This window comes from Pipra filicauda, unplaced genomic scaffold (assembly GCF_003945595.2).
Source record: "Pipra filicauda isolate LSUMZ 115617 unplaced genomic scaffold, ASM394559v2 scaffold95_size2449627_pilon, whole genome shotgun sequence".
NCBI classification, from domain to species: Eukaryota; Metazoa; Chordata; class Aves; order Passeriformes; family Pipridae; genus Pipra; species Pipra filicauda.
The window spans coordinates 1,344,217-1,371,059 of record NW_024105153.1 but is presented as its reverse complement, the minus strand read 5'-3'; the positions used below and the strand labels follow the sequence as shown (position 1 = coordinate 1,371,059).

Sequence of the window (26,843 nt, the reverse complement as noted above, 5' to 3'; positions counted from 1 at the left end):
TCTTGAGTTGTTTCCAAAGGAGCATGTAGACACCACACTTGCTCCACCAAGGGATCATCTTTTGTTGCAAACTGTACAGCTCTGTTCTTCGGGTTATCCAAAGGACCGACAGCTTCCCAAGGTGCCTGCAAGGTTTTATGTCTCTGAAGGACATTTCAAGCTCACCTCTGCTTAAGAGCAGCTGTTGGGTGGGATGAAAAGGGCTAAGAGAAAGAGGGCAGGTGGGAGGTGGTGGTAACGTTCATCTTTATTAGGTAACAGATGCTCAGGAGCCCTGGAACAGGATTTTCAGACAGGAGATATGTTCCCTGGGGAACCTCCCCACCACCAGTTGCATCTTGTATCACAAAGCATCCCTACTCTGAACCCCATGAGGATAAATAGACTTTCTTCACATAATCCATAAAACAATTTTCTCCCACCCACAAACAAAAAAGTTACAGTATATACACACACATGTAAAAAAAGTCGTAGGGACAGATGGGCAGCAAATTTATAAACAGTGTAGAAAAAACGGCAAGGATCCGTCACCCTGGAGGGGGCAGAAAAGTATGTAAGCCATGCTAGGACCCTCCGTGGATCATGCTATTTGCTACTGGGGTTTCAGCCCAGCAGTCTGCCAGTTCCCCAGCCAGTACTTCCTGCAGCCCAGCCCCCAGGGCTCAGACCACCGTTAGTGACCAAGTGGCACCTCAGCATCACTGCTTTCCCAAGGCCTTGCTTCCCATTTTACTAAAGTACAAAACTTCCCACGTGTTGCACGCAGACCCAGAGAAATGCAAAGTAACTCAGAGGTTGCCACAGGCAAGGAGTTTCTGTATTTCAGGGAAAAAAACATGACCAGGAAGACAGCGTGAGAGCCACTGAAGAGGACGAAAATCAGGAGGAGGCAATCCACCTCCCAGAATAGGATCACTGATAAGCCGGGGAACTTGGGAATGGGCAATCAAAATGTGTACAAACCCAAGAGCTCTTATGCATACCTAGGATACCTGCTCGAAGAGGAAGTTGCTGCCACCAGAGCATCCTCTACACTCAAAGACACTCTTGAGAGCAACCTCTTCCCCTCAAACAATGAGCTCCCCTCCAACCACCAACCCTGGGAAGCAAGGAACCCCCCTGCCTGCCAGCAGGACAAGAAGCTCAGGCTGCCGGCCATTGCAGCTGGGTGTCTACCAGCTATTCCCCACATAAAGTGGGGGAGGGAGGGAAACATCTTCTGGTCCCTGCACTTTTGTCTGCAGCTACAGATCACGATCACTGGGAACAGGCTTTGCTGGGAGACAGGTTTCTCCTGGCCCCAGTTTCCATCTTCGTGAAGCCAGGCAACTCCAGGACTAGCATTACCTGTGCTCAATTCCTGTAGCACATGAAATGCTCCTCACAGATGCCAAAAGACCCTGTGCAAAGTGAGACCACAAGCCCCTATCTTTTTCCTCTCATTTTGAAGGAGCTCAAGCTCTCACACCCCTATGCAAAAGCTGGATATATGTAAAAAGCTTCTTACAAAACAGTACAAGTTCTGATTTTGCAGGAGTTAGGTAGTACAGGCCTGATTGGGACAGGATGGGTTTGGACTGCTGTATCTAAATGTTTCTAGCTGCTAACATGGAGAACACGCTGACCATAACACAGGGAGAAACAGCAATGCCCACTTGTCAAAGGTTGGTTTTCACATTTGCACATGTCAGAGGGCAACTGCTTTGCACTTCTTTGGAGAGATGCAACAGGAAAGGCAGAGAGAAAGAGGGCAAACCGTTCTCTCCCTGTCCCAAATCCACCTCCCCCTCTTGGAAAGTCACAGGCAATTCAACACCTGCAAGTCAAACTGCTCAGAATAGCAATGGTAACAAAGCTGGGAGACTTGCACCCTGAACCAGTGCTTCCCAGATTCTGCAGGAGCTGTTGAGCAGTTGGAAAAGGTAAGGAGAAACACCTGAAGACAAATTCTGGGACTGGGAGTTGAGTAAAATAAAAAACTGTTTCTAAAAATTGTTTCTGCATCAACAAAAAGGCACCAGAGAAGCATTCACCCTTCACGCCAATGCAGGGCACGGCCCGTCCACCTCTGCTGCCACCCAGCATCAGATGACCAGGGATGCCAAGGCTTTCTACCAGGCTTTGTTTGTTGTAGGCTGCTACAAACCCACTCCCTGCCAAAAACTGGAGGCAGCTATCACAGGAAAAGATGCATGAAGCAGAGAGGAAGGGAAATCTGCTGCATTGTTCCCCATGTTTTTGTAAAGCCATGAACACTCCTATAAAAAAACCTGTATAAAAACTGTAGAGAAATTTGCTGGGCAGTACTGGCCCCAAGCGATACTCCCAGAGCACCTAGGTAAGTTGGGTATAGGGGGCTTCAGTTTCCTGACACACAACTCTAGGAAAGTTGGTGCCTTCCCCTCTCTTTTGGGAACATCCTCAAGCCCCAGCAGCCCTGTGGGACAAGGCTTGAGCAGATCCTCTGCCCTCCCCAAAGACTTCTTTCTGCAGAGGTGTTTGGGAAGAGAATAAAATACCCCTGAGGACAGACACAGGATGTGCCACTTCTCTATGCCTTGGGTTGTGAGCTTCTCCCCAAAGCAGGAATGGGAAATCAGTGTCAGGACAGAGCTTCCCAACAGCCCCAGGCAAGGTGACAAAAACCACAACTAGACAGATTCCTGCTGCAGTGCCTGAGAACAAGCAAGGAAGCTAATAAAGCTAAACCTGGGGCAAGTTTAGAAAAAAAAAATAAAACAAAACCAAAACCCTCCCTCCCCCTCCCACCCCATCACAATCCCACCAGCACAGCCCTAACCTAGCACTTTTTTTAAGCTCCAGAAGGGAAGTCCAGGCTGATGGTCAACCAAGCTGTCTTTGTACAAGGCGGTCCCAAGACAGCATTAGGAGGCAGCAATGGCCGTGCCCCCGCTCAGCTTGACAATCATCTGCTGGCAGTCATTGCAGGAGCGCTTGTCCCCCACTTTCTCCAGGGTGCGGGCGGCCTCAGCCAGCAAGACGGCTCGCTGGCCCGGGGAGGAGAGGAAGGAGAGGGGAAGATGGCGGCAGGCCAACAGGATGGCTGTGGCTCTCTCCCTTTGGCCCGGCAACGTGTCCAGTTCACCTATGTGCAAACAGGAGAGAGAAAGTTCACAACAGAGCTACCACCCACATGACAAAACCCCACCATGCAGGCCCTCAACTGGTACCAGTGAGCACAGGCATCTCTAGCTGGCAACCCCTGGCTAAGCCAAGAGTGAGGGCCACTCTGAGGACCCCCAGGGAGCTCCTTTAGGCTAGCAGAATAGAACAGTCTGAGCTGGAGTCAGGTAGGGGCTGTCAGTCATGTCTTCTACAGATAGTTCCTTTCACTTCACTTCCTAGGGCTCACCCCAGCATTGGTACACACATTTGCCCATTCCCCTTACACCCTCACAAGGGATTTAATAACCAGCACCATATCTTTTGGCTCTTCCCTTTAGGATTCCCAGCTTCTGCCTTTGCACTGCCTGCCCCAAACCCCAGACTGCCAAGTTTTGAGTATGTATAGCTGCATGAAGGCAAATGTTTTCCAGTCTGTTCACTGACACCTCCAGCCCAGGGCTGGCAGCTCACATTAGTCGGCTCGTAGAGAGCATGGCAGAAGCATCGCCCTGAGCCACAGGCTGATGGGAGCTCATTATCCTGACACAGAAGACACTGCAGCTTGCACCTATGCCCCCACACCTTACCCAAGTGCTGCCCCCTCCCCGCCCCACAGGCAGTGGGGTCGGTGCCCAGGCCCCAGGGCTGACCTTGCTTGCTGCTCTGGGGCGTGCGTCGCCTCAGGCTGTGCTCCAGCAGCTGGTGGGTGCGGGTAGGGCTGGCACCTGCCATCAGGCGCACGGTGGCCTCGTGGAGAAAGACCTGGAAGGGAAGGCAGGATGGAGGATGAGAGGTGGGGACAACGCTGTGGCTGAACATGTGTCATTCCTCAGCCACTGCATTTCGAGAGCAGAGCACTGACACCTTGACAACAACAGAGACCCACTTCCACACTCCTCCCTCATGTTTCCACCTGTCTCTGGGGAATTTGCAGGTCAAGGAAACCACGAGGAGGGGAGGAAAAAAAAAAAAAAAAAGATCTGACACCTAACTGTGAGCGGCCTGGAAAGGGGGAGGATCAAGAATAGGGAACAGGATGGAAAAATGGAAGAGCAAACCCTGGCACTATGGTCCCAGGGAGGGGTCTCACCCCAGGTTGCTAGTGCAGCACTTTGATAACAGCATCAAACTTTGAAATCCAGAGTTTGGACAAAACCAGGACAATTCGTTTGTTAAAGTATTAGACTATACATCCTCTACTGAGGCTTAATACTAGATAAACTGAACAGAAGAGGAAAAACCCCCAGAGAAGCAGCTGGGACTCTGCAGATGCAGAAGGCATCTGACCCTCCAGCTACTCAGCAGAGCCAACACAGCCGAGGAAGTCTCCTTCCACACTCCCCCAAGGGACAGAGCCAGTCTGAAGCTGCCTTAAGGGACAGGATGCCATGGTATTTGTTTGGCAATACACATGTGCTGATGGTTTTCCATGTAGAACCTGAAGCAGACACTTCCCCACACACACTGAACACCCATGGGAACCTCCCTCATCACCTCATCAAGAGAAAGTATGGAGGCTGCTGGTGGCAGAGCATCCCACCCCAAGTGTCCAAACCCCTCAAGCCCACATATGTTTCCATGGCTTCCCTTCAACCCTTGGGACAGGCTATAGCTAAGCCAGAGTGGGCAAGAGAGGCGTCACCTTGCGGTAGGCGGGTCTGAAGCTGTGGGCCAGCTTGCGCAGGCTGCCGAGGTCGCGCTGGAAGCCCGTCAGCTCGGGGGCTGAGGCGTGGTAGGTCTCACCCAGCGCCTGGCTGGCATTCGCCTGCTTCTGCCACAGGCTGGTACGGAGAGAGAGCAGCAAGTCACAGGCCAGCAGCTGGATCATCTGCAAGAGCCAGGGTGCCCAGGCACACACACTTAGTAACACATACCATTAGGCGAGGAACAAACTATGTGGCTGCTGATACGGCCCATGGGAAGGCAGCCACAGCATCTCCTGCCCACCTGGGGGGCTCCCCAGCCCTCCCCACCACAATGCACCACAGGGAGCAGGGCTCAGCCGTTTGTTCTAGCAGCATGTCTCGATCGAGAGTTCAAGACAGTATGTGCCAAGGGGATATTGTGCCAATGTCATACGCCCTTGCCAGCACCTTCTGCTGGGATCAATGCTAACGAGTCCAAACTGATCCCATGGGAACACAGACTTCTGCAAAGGCTTTCCCGCCCAAATGGTAATGCTAACTGTGGGAAACAGCAAAGACAGCCTTGCTACCTGCAGAGAAAAGAGCTAGTCTTGGCACATGGCAGCTGCCCAAACCCCTTTTCCCCGTCTGCTGCTGCCCCCTAGCACCGCTCACAGCTCTGGGAGGGCTCTGCCCATGCTGCCGAACAGAGAGTGCCTCTGTACTGCACTGCAGAAACATTGCACAGTCACTGCCACAACATGCAATGCAACTACAATGCACTACAGCTGCCACCCAGGAGCAACGGAGGGGACCAGAAACACGTCCCATACACCATGGAGGGAAGTTCCAGCTTTAGGTAAACCTGGAAAGAAGAGAAACAAGCCCCACACAAACTCAAGTAGCAGAGCACAGTTGCACTTTTGTGACAGAGGGTTCAAACACTTGTAAGTGCTGCCTGAAACAGAGCAGACCCAGCTTACTGAGGTCCTGCTTTACAGATGTCAGGAACTTGACCTGGAGGACAGAGATGGATACTTTCTATCTATCCTGAGCCAAATTTAAACTGGTCAAAGCACCAGAAAGGGGTGACAGCTACTGGCATGAGAGGAGCAAGAGCTGAGACCATGCCCAGGGAGATGACGTTGTACTTGCAGCTCTGCTCCCCCATACAGCAGAAGCAGAACAATTTCAATACCCTTTGTGAGGAAAGAGAAGAAATCTCCCCTCTACTCCCATGATACACAGGATGGATAGATGGATGGAGAACACAGATACAAAGGGGAAGTGGCACACCTGCAGCAAGACCAATCTTACAACCACAACAGTCCTTGTGTTATCCCAGGGCTTATAGATCTTACACTGTTGAGGACTGAGCTAGAGATGCTGCCGCTCATGTTGAGGCTGTTCCATAAGTGACTGCTGGCCCTCTCACAGTGACCCAGGGAGTTCTGCTGTCCATCTGCCTTCCCAGACAGTGAGGCCTGCATGGCTTTACATACATAGAAGGTGGCTTTCACTAGGGCATTCCTGAAAGAGAAAGAGCACGCTGCTTTCAAGCAGTACCATGTCATGCTGTCACAGCATCAGCTTTCACTCTCCCATCTTCAAGAGCAGAGATATCATCATTCCTTAGACAGAAAAGATGGCGATGGTTCCTCACCTACAAAGACTGTACAGAGAAATGCAATAAAAGAGAGGAAGCTGGCAAAGATGCTGTAGTGCAAAAGAACAGAGATGGTGACACCAGCTTTTCCATCAGCATGTCAGTTTTGTGGTTTGGTTTTGGAAGGTGGGAGGCTGTGCAATTAGAACAAATCCACAAGACATCCCTAAAGAAGCACTTCTGACACTTCCAGTCCACAGCTCTAATATCAGTCTGCAAGCCTTGACCTACACACAAACTGCTGAGCACACTGGCACTTGCAGAGCACAAGAGACGTGCAGCTCCAGAGCACAGGTAGGTGTAATCCTACAGAACAGCATGAGGAGAAGGAGTCATCCCTGTTTAGAAGGAGCAGTGGTTTGGAAAGCACACAAGGCCTACGCACTCTGACATCTCCAGGGATTTCGGCATGCGTTCCACTTCTGCAAAATGTGACCTCACAGCTGCATCATCCCCTCGGAGCCAACCGATTGCCATCGCCACCGCTGCTGACCACCATCGGCACACCATGTCGGGACCTGCAAAACAGAGTCATGAGCTGCAGCCTAGGAGAGGACACCTGGCTCCCTCCCTCTTGGAGAAGCAGGCAGGTATCACGTGCCCTTGCCAGTGCCTTCCACTGGGATTGATGCTAAAGAGTCCAAACTAATCCCACAGGAATGCAGCCATCCATGTGAATGCTGAAATGTGCTGCAGGAACACAAAGGAACTTGGCAGCAGGCAAACACCCTACATCTGACCGCAAGCAGAGTTTGGGATGGCATGTTTGTATCTTGTCAACAAGAACTTAGCTCGTCAGCTTGTCTAGAAACCAGTTGACTTCCTTCCTGACAATGATCTCCACTCACCACCCCAAATTAACAACAACTCCACTCATATATACCAAGCTTTGGCACTAATCACCATCAAGACAGTAAATCAAGTTCCCTATATACTTTCCTCCATTATTTAACATGCCTTCAAAAAGTTCCCAAAGCCTAACCAGGGCAAAAGGGCATATGCTCTGCTACTCTGACCTGCTATTCAATTCCATGACAGTACTGATCCAAATATAGACTTCCCTTTATACCAAGAAATAATCCCTAAAAAAAAAGAATTATCTAGTTTTCCTTCTATTTTTGCTCTACACATTTCAGGTACAGCATAATTAGTCTGTGTCTAAAGCTGCACCAGCATCCCAGTGAGCTGCCAGGTGTTGTCTGTACCAACACCAAGCAAGACAAATGCTCCAGCAGCCTGCTACCAGCTCAGTCCAGATGAGCACACGTCTCAGAGGAATTCTACAGCCCTTGTTGTCCCATTAAATATAATGGGACCAAGGGACCAAACCAAGCACCTCCCAGTATATGCCCAGAGTTTGCCTACAGCAGAGGCTGCAGGTCTCTGGAGATTGAGGAATACACCTGACAGCCACTGTGAAAGTAAGGGCAACCTGGTTCAATAGGTAATTAAGTAGAAAAAAAACCCTTCCTGTACCTCAACTGCAATGTTGCTATGTTTATTTATATGCTCCACCCTTCCTCTCGCTTTGCATTGCCAGGAGCGAGCTCTCAGGTGAGGGCACAAGGTTCAGTTTGGAAATAAAATATTGCCCAACAATACAAATAACAGCAGTCCCACCTGGGCACTCAGCATTACAACACACAGCCAAATTTACAAGCCTTCTTAATCATACTCTTCCAGTCTGAGTGTACCACGCTGGTATGCAATCAAGCCTCACTCCACGGACTGCATTTCTCCTTGCCTGGGGTTTTTGAGGGATGGTAGGGAGAGGCAATTGATATCAGCAGTAGATTCTGCAGTGGGGAGAACTTCAGTTCTGCCAGACTTACCCAGGGCAGACTTGAGTACAGAATTGCTGGCAAAGGGTGGGGCTCCACTTCCCATGGAGTCCAAGAAAGAGTTGAGCAATTTCAGGTACTCCATGGCACCCGAGAACTCACTGAAACAAGAAGCAAGGCAGACCTTAGCTATGCTGTCAAACAAGAGATGCCAAGGCATTACTCATTGGTCACAAGGCATATTTAAACAATGCAGCCCCATTAAGCCCACAGAAAGTTCAAGCTCTACAAGTAACATAACACTGCTGGACTGAAGAGACCACCCCGTAAGTGGAAGTGCACAGCACAGTGCTCCGCAAAGGGCAGCCTCACACCTCCTCTTGCAAGGAGACCAGCGCAGAACTAGATTCAACCCCAAGAGTCTCACCTCAAACACAGAGCTATGCTACAAGTTGATTACAAGTTGATTTCAACCACTGCCTCCAAAAGAGGCCAAACTACACTTCTGTGATTGCATATTTGCATATATGCAAATAGGTATGACTGCAAATGACAACATGTTCATAGCAATGGTCAGAGAAAGTAGCATATGCAGCAACAACCTAATTTCCTGGGACAGGCTAGAGATGAAGATCTTGAGCTCCCACCCCTAGAGGGGGACAAAAAGGCTTGCTGTATTACTAAAGCTAGTCATTCCCATGAGGAGACAGGACTCCCACAAGTATAGTGACAATCCACACCCCTTATACAAATCTGCTACCTTCTCTCATCAACAGCAGCACTGGATCACAAGCATTTGCACTGTGCAAGCAATTACACCGAACTGCGTTCTCTACTAGGAAACAGACATGAGATTGAAAAAAACCCCAAAGCTAAATGTACAACATTTTCCCTACACAGGTGGGGAAACTGGGTTATCTTCCCATCTGAGGTTTTTACCCACACTTTCTGGGGACAACAGGATCCTTACACAGTTTCCTATGTATTTCTGTAGCATTTGCCTGGTACCAGCATATCTGGAGAGCAGCTAGAAATAGTGCTGAATTACTAGCAAAGGGTGGGCTTCCACCTCCCATGGAGTCCAAGAAAAAGTTGGACATGGTTCAGTACAAAAAGTTGCTCTGTTTCCCACCTATTGTCCCCTTTCATTTGGTCACAGAGCTTAGAGGCAATGACAATTTCAGCCATCATCATCTTTCCTCCTCTTGCCATGCATCTGTTTGATTCTTCACTGCTGGTAAATACAGCACTTCAGTCAGGAGAACACTCTCAGATAAGGTAGCAAGCTGGTGGGTTCACTCTCTGACATGACAGACTTTCATGTTCTAAAAGCCCTGGATGTACGTCCTGGTCTAAGAAGAGGTAGGTGCACACTAATTTTAGTGCTCCTGAACGTTAAACTTTGTCACAGTAGAGAAAAAGCCACTCATCCAGCTGAAGAATCAACCAGCACTATGCCAGCTAAGACCGAAAATCCCCACCACACCTCGGTTCCCCCTGCTTTCAGAGGTTTTGATAAAAAGAGGCAGAGCTGACTCTTGTAATAAGCTGCAGTGGCCAGACTTATGTTGTCATTCCAAGCCTTTAACAAGGACTAACCACCAGTGCTCAGTCATTGGTCATGAGCTCTGCCCCAGAGCCTGCTGCTGCAGCCAGCAGTCCCCAGTGTGCCACATATACTCACCATGACTCCTCCTCCTCTTGTCCCGCTGTTTCTTTCCTAGTCTGAGGCTTCACGAGGGAATCCACCGCTCGCTCTAGCAGGTTCTCACAGAACGCCTGATGGACTTGTGCAATAGGATCCGCTAGAGAAGGATCAAACCAAACCATTTCACTTGCATACAGCCATAGACACCTCTCAATACAACCAAAAAGAAGAATCAAATGTAGGAGCAAGAGAAAAAGCAGTAGAGGGAAATTCTTGAGTAATTAATGCAGTGATTTCTAAAGACTAAGTGGATTAAAGGGATAAAAAGGCTCTGAAAACTTATAAAGTTGCAGCCTTTGGCCAAACATCACTCTGACACTTCAGCCACTCAGCAAAACAGTGAGGACACTGCTCTGTGGAGGATAAACCTTGGTCACTCCAAAGTCACCCCCCAGACATCTGGGGTCACATCCAGGTTGTGTTCCAGCATATAAAGAGGACAATGCAGTGCAGTATACATAGGGAAGCAAGTCAGCTCCTGCAGGCTGAGGAGAGATCTCTCAGCTCCACACCCTCTCTGGCCCATCAAAACCATAAGCAGGGCAGACATATAAAGGTGCTCTCTCAAATACAACACCCACTTTTGTCCCAGATAAAAGAGTGGAGAGATTGCCAGGCTCAAAGCGCTGGGAAGGCCACACACTCAGGACAAGCAGCTCTCACCAGGGTTCCTTTGGGTGCAGTACAGGCTCTCCTTCGCAGCTGACTTCACCGTCCAGCTTCGCTCCACAAAAAATTTCTGTCCCAGGGGGTGGCACAGCCAACGCAACGAGTCAGGAATGGCACTACGCTCTGAGCTGCACAGGCTTTGAGCCTGGCTTAGAAAGTAGCTCTGGGGAAAGGAGAGGCTGATTGAGAACAGCATCCAGGGAAGAGTCCCACCACCAAGGACAAAGATCATATTATAATTACAGCTCATATCATAAGTCATATTATAATTGTACTGATAGCAGATGTCCTGAGCTACAGCAATGCCAGTTTCCTGGCTTTCCTAGAGCTCTTCTTGGAGGTGTGATAGGAGAGGAGAAGACAACTCACCGCTAGGAAACCAAGCTTGCCTCCACAGCGGGTTTTCAAGCCAACTGCAGCAGTCAGGTGGATTTCTGCCATTGTGCTGGGTGGGATCTTTTCTTCTGCACACTCAGCCAGATTCACAGCACACAAGGCCATGTGCAAGCCTGAGTAAGCTGAGCTGGAGGGAAGTTTACCTGCACCAGAAAGAGGAGGAAAAAGTGTTAACTTTTAATCAGTAGTACCAGCTACTAAATACTACCATAATTTGTAGGGCTACTATCCTAAAGAAACAACAAGAACCTGTTGATATGAGAAGCTTGCAACATCGTATGTCAACTTTGTATTCAGACAACAGAACAACGGTAACCAAGTCTTCCCTACAAAGATATTAAAGACTGGCATCCACAGCCTCACTTCCACAAGAAAGCTCTGTATAGCTAAGCCAGTTAGGATAAAATGATCAGCAAACTTCATCTCACTGTATTCATCACTATCTTAAAACCCTTTGCAGTCCACACCCTTACCTACACAGATAATATTTAAGGACAAGTACACCATGCCCTGGTGTCATGGTGACAATTCACAAAGAATGATTATGCAGAAGGAAGTTTAGCTTGGATTTCTGATCTGCTAGAAGCTTACTGACATTACAAACTGCTTTGCCAAGGAAATGGCAAAAACAATCATTTGCAAGGAACATTCAAGCACTTCCTCAGTCCATGTGCACACACCTAGGATTTCAAAGCGCATCAACACCAAATGGCAACCTAAACTGTACACAGCTTCAGAAATTTCAATTCTTCCAGCAATTAACCCCAGCCCCTGCTTCCACCTCACGTTCCCAAGTGACAGTGATAAAACAAGCCTTTAACAGCAGCAAAAAGTGACTGGACTCAATCAACTGCTGCTTGGGAAAGACTCTCAGTCACCTCTGCAAACTCAGGAAAACATAATTTGAGATACTGCTGTTGCTTCAGCTGTTCTTACGGAGTTTTTTGATTGCATGAATCTGTCCTGTTTCAGTAAGTGGCTCCTGAAATTTGTCAGGCTAATTTCCAACAGCAGCCATCCCAGAAGAGAGGCTGTAGCGCTCTCCCTGTATCCCCCAGGATCAGCTCAGTCTCGTCATTCAGCAAAACAGCATATCTGCCACCTCTGCTCCTACCTGTTATGTGGAGCTGATGAAGCTTGTGATATGCTAGAGCCGCATCCCGAGCGCTGGTCTTGGCCTCGTCCTCGAAGCCTGCAGTGGCCTCCCTTGCTCGCCACTGATGAGAAGTCCTCTTCAGCAGCCACCGCACCAGCGCCAGCTTCTGCAGGCTGTAGCGGATCACGTTCCACGACAGGCTACAGGCCAAGTCCAGGCGGGAAGCTGGCAGTGCTCGACCAAGTACTGACAGGCAAGTCTGCAGGTTTGATGCAGCTGCAGCAAAATCGCCCTGCAAATAACACAGCAAAAAGTTCAACAACAAAAATCACCATTACAGAGACACTTTGGGACCTCCTCAGCATTGGGAGCAAGACAAACTGACGTGCAAGCTAGGACAAGATCTTTAGCAGAGGGATGTCATCACAGAGCCAGAAAACATAATGGCAGTTTACACCATCTTGAAATCTGGCCCTGAACATATCCTTCCACACATGGTTCTGGTCCTGCACTGCCTGTGAGACACGCTAGTACTAAGTGAAAGAAGGTTCTTGCCTTCTCAAACAACATGGAAGTTTTGGGGTCCCCATATCAAAAGCCAAATGTTGCCCCAACAATGGTGAGGACTTCCAAGAGGCTGGAGGACAGCACACAGACCAGCACAGCAGAGGCCAGACTCTGGACAAAACCCAAGATATTGCTGCCAAAAACTGATACAAGATGCAGTAGCTAGGAACAAGGACAGAAGTTCAGAGCCTCTTCCAATGCTGGCATCTATGCCTCACTAACTTAGGTTGAGTGAGGACAGCAATCTGCTCAGGACAACCTAGCAACAGCTTCTCTGAAATCAGACAGGATAGTCCACTCAAGGAATACCACGCTCTTGCAAGTGCCAAGCCACTGCCTCACTAGGCAACATTTACCCAAAATCCCATCTAAAAGATGCATTTGATGCAAAACAATGAGTCAACTTTACCCGTGCCAGATCCAGGTCCGCTTGCTTGCGATGCCTCCAGAAGGTGACCGACGACCTTGAGTGTAGCCGGGTCACTGGCTCTCCATGCACAAGTAGCTTTATGAACACACTCAGTACAATCACTCCATTCACAAGCCACAGGATTAGCGTGGGCATCATCCAGCCAAACCAACCAGCTGCATCTACAATGGACATCCAATAGGAAAGTTAAAAGCTAATCTGGACACCAAAAGCTTGGCAACATAATGAGCACAGACCAAGGGGGATGTCTTGCTATGCTTGCCACATGTTTAATCAGCTTTTGCAAAGATTGCATTTCAAATCAGGAAGCACCTGTATCAACAGCTCTTCATCCAAACTCCAAGCCACAACATTTCCAACTAAACGGTTATTTTTAGAAGACTGATGTATAAAAAACCGAATCAGCACTTAGTTTCCCCAGAGTATGTCTTCTGATTTTTCTGTAAGATACACCCACAGGTACTCAATACTTTAGTGTCATTTTTTGATCTTAATAAAATTTACAAAGCGACACTGAGGAAGCATATTTACCAGTCAGGAAAATGACCCCCACAGCTACAGCATCCCCTGCCCTCCCCTATGAATTTTATGGAATAAGCGTATCAAACAAACCAGTTGCAAGAGCCCATAGCAACAGCGTAATAACACTTCATTATTAAGTTACAAAATCAGTTACCTTAAAAACAAATACAAAGGGAACATGCCTCAAAGACTGGTGAGGACAGGAGGATGCTCCTTACCCTGAACTACTTTAAAGGGTCTATCCTGAAAGCCCAGACTGCTGGGCTACAAATGGGTGCTACCTCAACCTCACCACACTGAGCCATGGTTGGTTTTATGCAAGAAGAACGCTGGATATGGATGGGAACTGGAACCAGATCCAAGCTGGCTCTCCTCCCACACCCAGCCCAGCAGTTACTACTCTCCCCACCCACTAAGCAAAGGTCATACAACTCCCTGAACACACAAACCCATCCTACTGAACCACAGTAACCATCCACCTTGTGACCTGCAGTGGTCACAGCTGGAGGTGACCTTTAGGGAGACCACATAAGGTTGGACACTTTCTGTGGTCCAAACTATTCTAGTTCGTTACCTGACTCAATAGTCAGCACATTTCTGCCAGAGCTGTGGCGCACCAAACTGTCAGACTCCGGGGTTCCTCGGATGTCCAGGAGGGATGTCAGCGGATTGAAGGAAAGGCAAAGGAATGTGAGAGCACAGAGGAGTATTCGAGAGCGATCCACCATACCAAGCGCCACAGGAGGAGAGTCGGGCTCATCTTTAACCTTCAAATGAGTAGGAATGGAGAAAAAAGAGGAGAAAACAAACTGCTTACCATTCTGTACCACAAGAAGCATTTATGCCAAGGGAGGGGTAGGGAAGAAGGAGAAACAGAACACGTTTTAAAATTTGCTTTTGAGCTCAAGATCAGCAAGAACTCCAGTAAAGCTTTTCATAGCTTAGTAAGATAAGGCTAAAATATTTGAATGCCTTCAACTTCCTCCCGCTACCAGTCATTTCAGTTATTAACTGGATCCTTGGTTTAGGCTAAGATTAACCTTTGCTGCCCTTACTTTTTTGTGGATCTCCCAGAAGACCCACTTCTTCTGTGATAGCCACAAAACAAACTTGTAAGCCAAAGACAGCTAACAGCTTTCTGTTACTGTGATTACTTATGGTCTCATTAACCACAGCTGATGTCATCATCTATTTCCAAGTTCTCCTGCTTTACGCACTGGACATTCATATCCTGGAAAGTCATGGGCAACTTGGGTCATGAACAAGCACTGTAAGTCCACAAAGACTGTACAGGGGTCGAAGGATAAATACAGTTCTTGTAGCTAAGGTAAGGCTCAGGTAATACAGCTCAGGAAGCAGTTGCAATCATTTAAGAAAAGATAAAACACACAGATGCACCTTCCTCATCCTTACAAAGGATCTCTGAGCCCTACAGATCTGCTTGCCAGATGTCTGTTGGTTCCACTCTTGAGAATAAGGAGATTTTAAATTCTGGCCCTTATGTATCCCTGAAGTAGATGCCTTAAATTTGACAACTGAAGTCCTAAATACCTTTGCATAATCAAGAAGAGGGCTTCCTGGCTCTGAATCAATGGAATAGGGAGAGAAGCCAGCCTGGGATCCCGAATCAGAGGCTGGAGGAGACATCAGCAGCAAATTCTGGTTGAAGTCATCTGTCTTCAGATCTACATCGGTGTCAACTAGACTGCTTAGGTCAATGCCCTTCAAGAGCTCTGCAAAAATCAGAGTGCATTATGTATGTGCTTTTCCATCCTGAATTCTGTCAGTATCTCTCAGATTTGCTCTGTCACCTGGAGTAACGCTGGCCACTATCAATGCAACCTCTGTCAAGGATAAGAGACTGCAAGATACATTCTACATTCATGCTGACTGCCTCCCCCCCTCCTGCACAGCCTCCACAACTTACTGTTCTTTTGGTTAGCCAGCTTCAGAACCATGTTCTCCTGTCGCAGCTTATGGTTGGCCTGCTGTAGGTATTTAATGTAGTCAATGGCTTTTCTCAGGACTCCAGACTTGTGCATCTGCAAGGAATTAAGACATACAAAAAGCAGTTTATATAAAGAGAATCAAAGGGTCACTCCTGCTTGTAGGGATACCACAACCCTTTGTATCATGTGGTGATAGAAAAGGGAGTAAAGGACCTCTCAGCAGCTGCAAAGGAACTAATAGCAGGGCATGCTCTGTGGGCAAGGTATCAAACATACACAAGGACTGAGGTTTCTCAAAGATCTTATAAAATAGTACAATGGAAACAGATTAACATCCAAATTATAAGAGTTCACATCTATGTTTCAGCCAGAAATAGTCCTTTGAAAGTACCATAGTCTGTAAATGAAGTGGCTGTCTTCCGGGATAGAACAAGCTGCTGTCTGTTGACCATTGTTCACTGCCTAATTCTGAGAATATTTCCCTCCTTGCCTCACTGCCTTGGCCATCCCCATGAAAACACTTGCTTCCAGAAGCAGTGGACAAGTTTATCTTGTAAACACAAGTTGAAAGCACTATGAAGCCACTGCACATGACCCATGTTTTTAAAAATATTAAGCTTCCAATTCCACCCAGCAATAGGAGGTGACTTCACTAGTGCACTTATTTGTAGAGAGATCACAGAAGTATCAAGAATACCACTGCCCGCTATGCCAGCATGAGGTAAAGCAAATAGGACAACCCTGAGCACATGGCATAAGAAAGCTTCCAGTAATTGAGCAAGCAGGAGTTTTTACTGCTTAATATCTAAAGGAAATAAATCAGAAAGCTCTGTAAACCCTCATCCCTACTGCAGTCACATGGAAAAGGAAACTTACATTAAGCAAGATCTGGTCTGGCAGAGTTATCAAAACATCCATTTGGATATTCTACCTATTTTAAGTTAGACCTAACATAAGAACAAATGCATAAGGTATAGTTTATTTTCAAGAAACAGTACCACTAGCACAGTAAAATTAGTATTTTACAGGCGACCTTTCCTGAATACAATTATCAAGCTTTCCATCACACAAGTGTTTCTCATCAGTGTTATCCCAATACAAGTGTGCACACTACTTACAGCTGCATGTACCCAAATACTTCATTTGGTAGAGCAATGAGCACCTTCGAAGACAAAGTATTTATTATACCAGATTTGCTCTTATCCCCCATTTTTACCTTGGCATCTGTGCCCATGACAAGGTCCTTCAGCTCAATGATTTTGTCATTTATGGATGACCGGTAACGCTTTTCAATGATGTTGTGAGTTGTTCTCCTCTCTCCTTCTTTAGGTGGTTCAGGTTGCTTGACACCCCCGGGAACTTGTTTGATAGGCACCTTTTCTTGTCCCACCATCACCGGCATTGTGGTCAAAATGGTCCCATTGCTCCCAACGAGGGTCTACAAAGACCACGTGTAACAAGTGTCAAGAGCAATCAGCCAATTTAGATAAGGTTTATGATGGCAAAAGAAAAAGGAGTAAACAAAAGACAAATTGGGAAACGTTTGTACAGCTCAGAAAAGATGTGAGATGCCAATTTCCTTCTGTCTTTCTTAGGCGGCACAAGCACTGGCACAGCATCACAGGAAAAATCTGTCACTCTGGCTCCCACACTAGTCACTGTGGAATAAGAATATCTTTTGTTCTCCAGGAATATCAATACTTCTGCCAATACTGTGCTCTGTTCATCCACTTAAATAGAGAAATGGACCGAAACTCCTCTGTTTCTACAATCATTACAATCCAAGTGTCCAAATCCACCTTTTCTGTGGACAAATTAAGTCAGTAAAACAGCAACAGGCTACACTACTTCCAAACTAGTAATGACAATGTTAGAAAGGATTCTATTATGGAAAAACAACCTTGGCTTGACCAATGCAGTTGGATTTGAATTTGATTAAATGAAGAAAAAAAAATCCATAAGCTATAAAAATGCCTTAAGATGAGGAACTAAGACAACGAGTGATATATAGCGGCACGAAAAGCTCAGACTTGGACACCCATCTACAGACTATCTACACCAAACTAAAGCAGTGTGTACTCAGAGATGAAGTATGATGAATCCCATCAGAACAGTTGCACAGACAGGATTCTAGGACAGCTGGAGTAAAAGAAAGTTTAGACTACTTAATCCAGCAAAGTAAGATTGAGAAAGATACATGTATTCTCTGAAGTACACCAAGGATCAAGGAAGTGGTTATGGAGAAGAAGAGTTTTTTCTGTCAAAAGACAAACGTAATAATAACTAGCCATGAGCAACTTCAGGAACAATTTCAACTCTGAAATAGTTTTCTAATTGGAATATCAGAAAAATAATTTCGTTTCAAGTAGGAACTTGACAAATAAGTGAATTTAAGTCTTAAACCTCTCCTTGGCTTATTTCCACCAAATTTCAATGTGTTCAAACATGTCTCAGGTAGACAGAACCATGTAAGCCTCACCTTTGTGTGAAAACATCATCTAAAAGCAAGCAGGTTAACTGAAGGTTTTAGCCTGGCTGCTAACAAGTATGTAAGAAGCCTACCATGCTATTGCAAAAGAAATCAAAATCTAAGCCCAAGTTTATCTCCCCCAGTAAATATTTGTAGAGAGATATCTGTTCAAAATGTACAAAGATTGTAATAAATGTTTCTTTGGGGGCATAAGTTTCTCAAAGTGGAGGCCATGAGGCACAGAGGCCATGAAGCACAGTTGCCATCTCCAATGATTATAACGAATCCTCACCACAAACGCCCTCTGAAAAGTAGCTTAATTAGTTGTCACATTCAATATACTACTAGTAGACACTACTGAGAGGCAAAAGAAAGTTCCACAGGTATCTCTGAGCAAGTTAGCTTTCAGTTTCAAGTTAAAAACCAGACAGAGCTTTTAGGTCATATTCTTCTCCTTGTAATACCAGAGAAAGGTAAACAGAAATGTGCCCTTGGTCTTTGCTTACTGGCCATGGGAGGCTGCCAAGCAGTATAATCTGTGTGTTTAGCCTTGGCAGAAACAGGGTATTACTTGCTCTGGATGTGTCTAGAACAGCCGTCAAAACCCCTTCTGTCTGCACTACCGCAGAATGCTAAAGCTCAAATCTCTTACTTAACAGGAAAGGACATCGGTGAGGAGAAGGAGGGAAGAACATCCATACAGTACCTGCAGAGCTGTGGTCTGAATGGGAGCAGTGAGTGCTGTCAGCGCTGGGTTCTGTACTGCAGCCATAACAGGATTACCATCTGCTTTCAGGGTTGTCAGGACAAGGGAATCCGTTTTTATGATCTGAGGTTGGACCAGAACCTAGGTTGAAAAGAGTTACAGGTGAAGGGGTGAGCATGCATTTCCCTGCTGATCTCAGCAGCCAGAGGTAAAGCACTAGCAGAGTTGCAGTTACTTTACAACTCAGTGAACAGTAAAAGAGCAGGGTGAGTATTTCTTTCCTTGCAGCCTGCACCACCTAAATGCTTTTGGTCGCCCCTAATGCAAACTCTGACCATGAGACAGTCTGGACAGCACTGGAGGGAGAGGAGCAGAGGAACCACCAGGACATCGGTTTGCAAATCAGTCACCAGAAGTAAACAAGTACGTAAAAACACAAAAGAGCTGACGGAAAGTTGCCTTCCCCTCTCCAATTACACCTATAATTAGCTCCCTATATTAACTGGTTGAGTACTCAGAGTCTAACACAGCTAGGGCAGTCTGCTTTGGGAAATACTCATAGTAGCTTCCCCCCTAGAGTTTCACCAAAAGGATCTGTACCATAAACATCAAGCAGATCAAAATCAACTGTAAGTTATTTTGCCATAACACAGCTTGCTCTTATTTCTTCCAAATACCTTGCTAACTCTCAGAGAACATGACAGATGGCAGAGTACAACTGAATCAGAGCAACTTTGTCATACCAAGTCCCCTAGACAAACATTTTTAATACAAAGATGCACTAAGTCAAAAAAATCTTGTGTATGTTTTAATACAAAAATCACATGACTGTAGCAGTAAAAAGATAAAAAAAAAAGTGACAGAAGAATTGGAAGAACACATTCCAGTATTGAGCAGTCCTTATACGTGTGGTAGAGGTGATGGACTTGCAAAGAAGTAGGCAAAAGTCAAAGAAAGCTTGTTCAAGTAAGGTTTCCAATCCGGTTTGGCAGTACCAAGTTCCAAAAATTACTTTAGACCACATTTAGTTAAGCCAGTGTTTTAGTGAAAACAGTTTCTGAACACTGCTCACTACCCGAAGTCACATCACTTGTGACAGGGACTCTCACGCATGACCTGCATGAAGTAAAATGCTTCTGGGACACAGGCTGGCTAGAAATACCTCTCACATTTAAAAAATATTGCGCAAAGGCAAACCTAGACAGGATTGCCAGCACTACAAGTTTCACCTCCTCTCCCCCTGGCAAGCTAGGAAACCAGACCTGCAAAAGCACTTTCTTCTTCTGCTGTATCCCTGTATCATTCCACACTTATACTTACCGGAACTTGCTGGACCTGTGGAGCAGCAACCGTCTGGACCGTGGCCGGTGCTAATGTCTGGATGGTGCCGTTGGCAGCCTGTGTCAGCACTCGCTGGGCCTGCACGGTCTGCACTTGCTGCTGGATGGTAACTGGCTGAACCTGGGAGGATGTCACCAGGCTCTGGACTTGAGGCTGGAGAACTGAAAAATAGAAGAGGTGTCAGAAACAGCCCAGAGATAGGTCTCCCTTTCGGAGCCTGCAAATGCTTCTAGCATCACTCCTTCCCAGAGCTTCTTAGTAGGCAGCATTCATCAAACTCATTCCACATGTTGAGAAGCTCCTTTGGTGCCTCCTGCAAGAGGACACTGCACCTAGAAGAGCAGCTTTCCAGGAGGCACAGAGGATCAGCTAAAAGAAAATAAAGCCAAAGCTCTTTGGTCTGACAGCACAGTAGCATTACGCTGTACATCCAACCTACGCTTTCCCACTCCCTGATCTTGGTGGACCAAAGGATCCTATTTGTCACATAAAGAATCAACACTTACTAAAGAGGATCAAGTCAACTGGCATTCACAAATGAAGATCCAGTCATCAGTAAATATCCCTACAGGTGTCTCTGCTCAATGCAAGTACTGCACTCAAGAGTTTGGTAGATAAAATGTGCCTTCAATCCAGATTGCCATGTGGGACAGACTGGATCTGCCCAGTGCACCCATCAGTGGGAGGACAGGGTTGCCAACAACTATGTTTTAAGACATAATTTTCTCAAGTCTCCCAAGAGTGACAGGGGAGAGGCCATAACAGAGGAGAACAGCAAGATAACTATGGCAAGAGGCCACACAAAAACACTTAAGATCTCATTTATGACAATTTTCCATGCTCCCCAACTCCAAAGCCACAGAGGCAGGAGAAGAGACACCTCACAGGCAGCATCACAAGAAAAAGATCGTCAGGTTTGTCGTGGCTGAGGATGTGTTTGGAGTTTGAACACTAATGCATTTAATTGTATTGCAAGTGCACCAGGCACACCCATAGCCTGAGCATCCCAAAATCCTGAGTGCACCAGGCACACCTGTAGCCTGAGCACCACAAGCGCTACCTTGGAAACTTGTGGCTGCGTTCTGGTAGATGACTGGCTGTTGGATAATCCTGGTCTGGGGAGCAGAGCTGAACGTTGGTGTAATCATGACGGCCTGCTGCTGGAGCTGAGGCTGGAGCGAGGGCCGGGGCTGAAGGAGAGGGGCTGAGCGTGAAGGCGCTGGAGGCGTCGTCTGTGCTGCTTTGACTGGCAGGCTCTGGAGCTGGGGAGACGCAGGTGGCTGAGGAAAGGTTTGGAGCTGCGCCTGGCTGTATGACCGCTGCAACTGCGGCTCCAGGGTCCCACTGCTACTGCCACCGCTGCTGCTGCCGCCCTGGAAGGTGCTGCACAAGGGATCCGAAAACAGATCTGGAAAGTCTCCTGCTTGGTTACTGACAAACTGCAGCATCTCTGTGAAACAGAAGAAAATTTGATCAAGATTATTTTATTGCCCACATACTTTGACACTTGCCATTGTATCAGGACTGGAATGATGGGCTGTGTGCATAGAAGGGAGCTCTGGGTCCTTCAAAACTTTCAGAGAATACATCGCACTAACCTAACACCTCCAGAGAGAGACCAGGAGGTGGCCAGTAGCATACCACTGCTGCTGCCGTTCAGGGGGGAGAAGTAGGACTCTCCTACACCACTTTCCCAGACAACAAGATGCAAGCACAGACTAGAACTTAAAACCATCTTCAACATATAACTAAAATACTGCTCTTACTCCTTCAGTCTAAATCTTACAGAAGGAAGAAACTAAGCACCTGAACAATTCCACCACTAACCATTCTCCCACACAACTTTTAAGGAGCTTTCATCCCTCCTGCCCCACTAAGAATCTGCAAAATGAAGAAACAGGATAAGAATTCATTGCAAGGATACAAGAAACTGGGGGAAAAACACTAAAGGAAACAACACTTTATAAAACTGTAGCAGAAATGCATGTATGTGTTTAAAATACCAGAATAACTTTTCCCTCTTGGTTTTCTGCCTGCACTCACTGCACAGCAGCTTCTCTCCATCCCACCTTCTCCGGGATTTTATCAGCCCACATCAAAAGGCTCCTACTTCAATGCTATAGCTCTTACCCACAGAGGAGAAAATTTCACAACCAAGAGCTCATTGTTCATTAGCAGAGCTTCCTCTTCCACACTAATCCAATTATGCACCTTAAGCTACCTGAATGCTTTCCCTGATCTGTGTGCAGGCAGCGGCAGGAGGAGCCAGACATCCTACCCCACCCCAGCATCTGCTCCTGCTGCATTGGCTTTTCCACAGTTTTCTAAAAGTCCTATTTATTTTTTTCTGGAAGTAGGAAAAAAAGGAGGGAACCCACAAACCTAAGAGAGCGTTTATAAGAAAATAATAAATAAGGGTTTAGGAAGCAGAAAACAGATCTCTGATTTATAGGAAAAAATGTGGTAAAGTGCTCCTTACACCAGGACCTTTCTCATCCACAAACCCAAAGGACGTTGCTGCTGTGGTTTATGAAGCAGATTTGAAGCAGTAAACTTTTCACAAGAAGTTCCTATGGAGGCTGTCCCAGCAATAAGATGACTATTAATTTGCCTCTCCAAAATGCCACCCACACATTATCCAATTAATTTGTCTGAGACTCCTTCAGCTGAAACAGAGCAAAGGGATGGATCCTCCTCCAAGCTTCTTGCTCCCTCAACACAGGTTTCAACATATTTCTATGATACTATTACTCTTTCCTTCCAATCGCAATCCCTCCACACCCTGACAAACATTTAAGCATTGACCGTGACACTTCTCTTAAGAACTCAGGTCTGTGGGATGGAGGAGCCTGGGAGGCAAAGCATCCTCCTGACCTATTCATAACCTGACACTGAAGTGGGAACGCACAGTTCCCCCAGCATGAGGCAGCAGCCACCCTCAGGGACCAGCTGGACCAAGCCCTTGTCTCTACTTTTCACTATATTAATGAAAGATTTTTTTTTTATGCATTCCCTCAGCTGGCTTTAATAAAACATTACCAGAGCAAGGAGGGCTGTTTCAAGATTAACACTTGTGCATAACATTTAGATGGATATGAAATAGCTCTTCACCCTCCAACCGACTGCAGCTAAGACTATCCCAAATAAACCTCAACATGATAAAAAACTACTTTTCAAACTCTTGATTTGATGGTACTACTATTTCACTATCAGACAGCACTACTGCAAGTGGGGGATAAACATAAATCGGATGAGATTTTAGTAAATTCCAGCATAAGAACCAAATTTCAACCACTGAGTTTTAAAGAATGTTGTGTTCAGTGCAGTGGATTTAATATCTTATTAAAAAACCTACTCCTGCTCTCACAAGCTAAACTACATCTTTATTACAGACTTAACTTGGGCTAAATGCAAAAAGTCCAAAGATTAATTTTAAAGAATTAAGACTATGAGGGAATCAAAGCCACCTCTTTTAAAGGGCCCAAGAACTTTCCTAGTAACAACACACAAAAAATATAATGCAGAAGAAACAGCCAACATCCAAAATCTAAACCTTTGCCTTTTAAAACGCCTTTAGTGTCTACACTCACTGTGAAAAACCTCAGTTGCTTCTGAAGGACCAACCATCAGTGATAAACACAGTGTCACCAGAGCACCGGCACCCTTTGTGCTGGAGAGGTCTCGGCCCCTAAAGCAGAGTGACATGTTACTGCAGAAACTATCCTGGCCCAGCCCAAGGCTAAAAAATGTCAACAAGGTATTACAAAACCAAGCCCGCCAAGGGCTTCTGTTGCTTTCATTAACCCAGGGACTGAATACCTGGCAGAAAGGCAAGGGCTGGGCTTCAGCTGCCTCTTCCGGGCAGTGGCTCAGCTCTTCAGCACACAGGCTGCTCTTCCTCACGCTCCTGGAGATGCTGTGCTTTGAGAAATGAAAAGTGGCGGAGATTCCAACCTCAACAGAAATAACCCCTCTGCCCTGAACCCTGACATGCTTCACACCCAAGACCAACTCAAACCTCGTGCTCCGGTGTTACCCAGCAGTGTCCTGCCAACAGGAAGGTGCCCATGGTTGGTGGAGGAGTTTGTGCTGGGGTAGGAGGCAGAGCCTTCAGGCTCAGCACTGGGACCCTCTGACCATCCTTGCTATGACCCCCATGTGTGGGGACAGATCCCACATCAGTCGGCGCATCTACCACAGAAAATCAAAATCCACACAAGACGTAGTGAGGGGGTCCCTCAGCCTGAATGGGAGAGGTACACCAACAAGACAACTTAAAACCCAAATGAAAATCTTTGCAAAATTTCAAACCCTGAGACAAATCCATGTTGGAGTACAAAAAAAAAGTAGGATTGTCATATACCTTCCCCCCACCTTCCCCCAGGAAAATCCACCCCTGGAGCTGGGGAGGAAAGTGAAGCTCATTTTCCTAAGTTACTCATCGCTCTGAATCACACCTCCCCAGGCACACCTCATTTCAGAGCCATCTCTGGGTTCATCAATTCGCCTCTGTTTCTGTATGCAACCTGAGAACTCATTACATGGTGCTTAAACAACGGCAAACACTACCTTGGATGAGCACCATCAAACTTTATGACCAATAACTAAGCCCCTTGCACTTTCATAAGGTATGTTCTTCTTTTATATATGACAAAGAAAAATGGGGTATAAATTTTGCCCCAAGCTACACTGCAAATCGATGTCAATTAGAAATCTAAAAGCACTGGTATTAGTTTATCTCCCAGTGGCTAAACAAGGATGCTTTGGACACTCCTACCCCCAAAGCTGAGCTCAGTTTGGGATTACAGCCCAGCAGAGCAGTGAACTGAGCCAGGACCCTGTCTCTAGCCTATAGCAGAGACCGCACAGAGAAATGACATTTTAAATAGCTTTTCAGGAACTGCTTGGTGTCACCAAAAATACATATAAAATAGCGTCACACGCAGGCGCTTTGTTTTGCTGCACTTCGGCAGAAAACAGCGATTTTCTCACGGGTCTGAGCTGTGCCAGCGACGCGGTGAAGTTTTAAGATGACAGTGAAAAAAGGGAAATTTAAGCAGTTAGAGCTGTTTCGGTGCCGGAGGGCTTGGAGGCTCGGCCTCCCACAGCCACTAGTCGCGACACAGCTCCGGCCATCGTTTAGCACCTACTTTGAGAGAGCGAGGAAACACGAGTGGAACGTGGACTGCACCGTTTGCCCCGCGGGTCTGCGGCAGGAGCAGAGGGACATGCCAAGTACTTTCTGCCGACCCCTTCCCGGGCCGGCCACGGGTGGGAAGACCCCCACGTCCACACTGGCTCCTTGCGGCTACCACATCTTTCTCACCTGCCTCAGGCGTGGGTCAGCTTCACGGGAGTTTCCCAGAAGCGCTCCCCAGGCAGGGCCGGCCGTGGGCTGCCCGCGCCACGCGGGGACACACGCGGGGACACACGCGTGGCCGCTCGATAGGCGAGCGCTGCCCGGCGGGACGCGCCCCGCACCCCCGCCTGCCCCACCCAGGACGGGGGATCCCCGCTCGCATGGGAAGCCCGTCCCGCGTGGGAAGCGCACCCCACGCAGAGGGGCCAAGCCAGGGCGGCCACCCTGTGCTCCCACTCCGTGCTCGGGGGGGGGGACACCCCACGCAGCATGATCCAAGAACCACCCCACCCACGCGTCCTGCCCCCTCGGGCGGCACCGGCAGCCCCGGGCCCGCAGGGAGACACAAGCGCTCCTCCCACCATGCATGGGGAGCCCACGGGCGCAGCCCCCACCACCCCCGCCCGTTCCCACGGCGCCCACCGTCGATGTCGCCCAGGGTGAGCTCGTCGCCCAGCTCGGTCAGGGTCTCCATGCTCTCGGTGGCCAGTTCGCCGCCCTCCATGGCGCAGGGCCCGCCGCCGCCCCGGGCGCTCAAGCGGACGCTGCCGCTGCTGTCGCTGCCGGCGGGCGCCGCCGACCCCGCGCCATCTTGGGCAGCCCCGGCGGCCCCGCCCCCGCGGCCCCGGCGCGCGCGCCCCCCGCGGTTTGTTGTCAATGAGACCAGGTCGCCCCCGGCCAATCGGCGGCCGCGGCGGCGCGTGGTGTGATGGCGCGTCAGCGATCAGCAGCTGCGATTAGCATGGGCGGGGCCGCCCCCTCATCAGAATATTCATGAGGTGGGCGGTGCCGGGCCACGCACGGCGGACACGCGTGGGAGCGACGCCATCACCCGCTCCTCCTCCTCTGCCCACGGGGAACACCGCTGGGGCAAGGCTCGCACCCCGGGCTGCCCGCCAGGCTCAAGGGCGCGAAGGCCAGGTGGAAGGCGCCGCTGGGGAAAGGATGGGGTTTGTCCTTCCCTCCGCAGCTCCCGCGGACCCTCACCTCCTGGGGGGCCCAGCCTCGACGCCCTCTGGCGCGCACCCGCTCCCCCCAGGAATGGGAGCAAAAGCCACGCTTCTTTTACTTAAAAAAAATAAAACAAAATAAAATAAAGTCAATTTTATTAAAAAAAAATCAAACTCGCGCCCACTGCCACCCCCCCACTGGAGAGACTTGGCTCTGCTGTTAAAAATTCAGGACGTTTCCCCTTTCCCAAAGGCTGCGATGCTTCCAGCCCGGCACAGAGCACCCGCTTCTTGGGGATGGTCCCTCTGCAAGAGCCTCCTCTGATGCGAGGTCATCAGCGATGGCGGGAAACAGCAGGGCGGTTGTGCCGGGTCCCGGGGCCAGCCCCTCACCTCTGCTCCCCAGCTGGCTCGCTCCCTGCTTCGGCCCTGCTATCCCCACATGCCCTTATCTGGCTGTCCCTCTGCCAAAGAGGCTTTGG

General features: G+C 48.1%; 1 protein-coding gene across 1 annotated transcript; it reads right to left on the bottom strand.

The window, feature by feature from the left end:
• Positions 1-227: 227 nt before the first annotated feature.
• On the bottom strand, positions 228-26,008 carry SREBF2 (sterol regulatory element binding transcription factor 2). The gene is made up of 19 exons (XM_027722651.2): positions 25,835-26,008; positions 21,113-21,502; positions 20,032-20,213; positions 18,712-18,852; positions 16,752-16,973; positions 15,514-15,628; positions 15,138-15,319; positions 14,161-14,353; positions 13,044-13,225; positions 12,086-12,359; positions 10,945-11,114; positions 10,570-10,738; positions 9,883-10,003; positions 8,250-8,359; positions 6,803-6,935; positions 6,113-6,281; positions 4,769-4,954; positions 3,777-3,888; positions 228-3,106 (listed from the first exon to the last, which is right to left on the bottom strand). Exons 1-19 carry the CDS (start codon positions 25,914-25,916, stop codon positions 2,886-2,888), a joined length of 3,354 nt encoding a protein of 1,117 aa, XP_027578452.1. The 5' UTR covers positions 25,917-26,008; the 3' UTR covers positions 228-2,885.
• Between the last annotated feature and the right edge of the window lie 835 nt (positions 26,009-26,843).

Excerpts from the sequence above, each read along its gene's own strand:
- SREBF2 (XM_027722651.2), bottom strand. The coding sequence starts at position 25,916 with ATGGAGGGCGGCGAACTGGCCACCGAGAGCATGGAGACCCTGACCGAG. Across the intron at positions 11,115-12,085 it reads TCATCAGCTCCACATAACAG|GTAAACTTCCCTCCAGCTCA; the intron begins GTAGGAGCAGAG and ends TTTCTGGTGCAG. Across the intron at positions 3,889-4,768 it reads TCAGACCCGCCTACCGCAAG|GTCTTTCTCCACGAGGCCAC; the intron begins GTGACGCCTCTC and ends CTTCCCTTCCAG.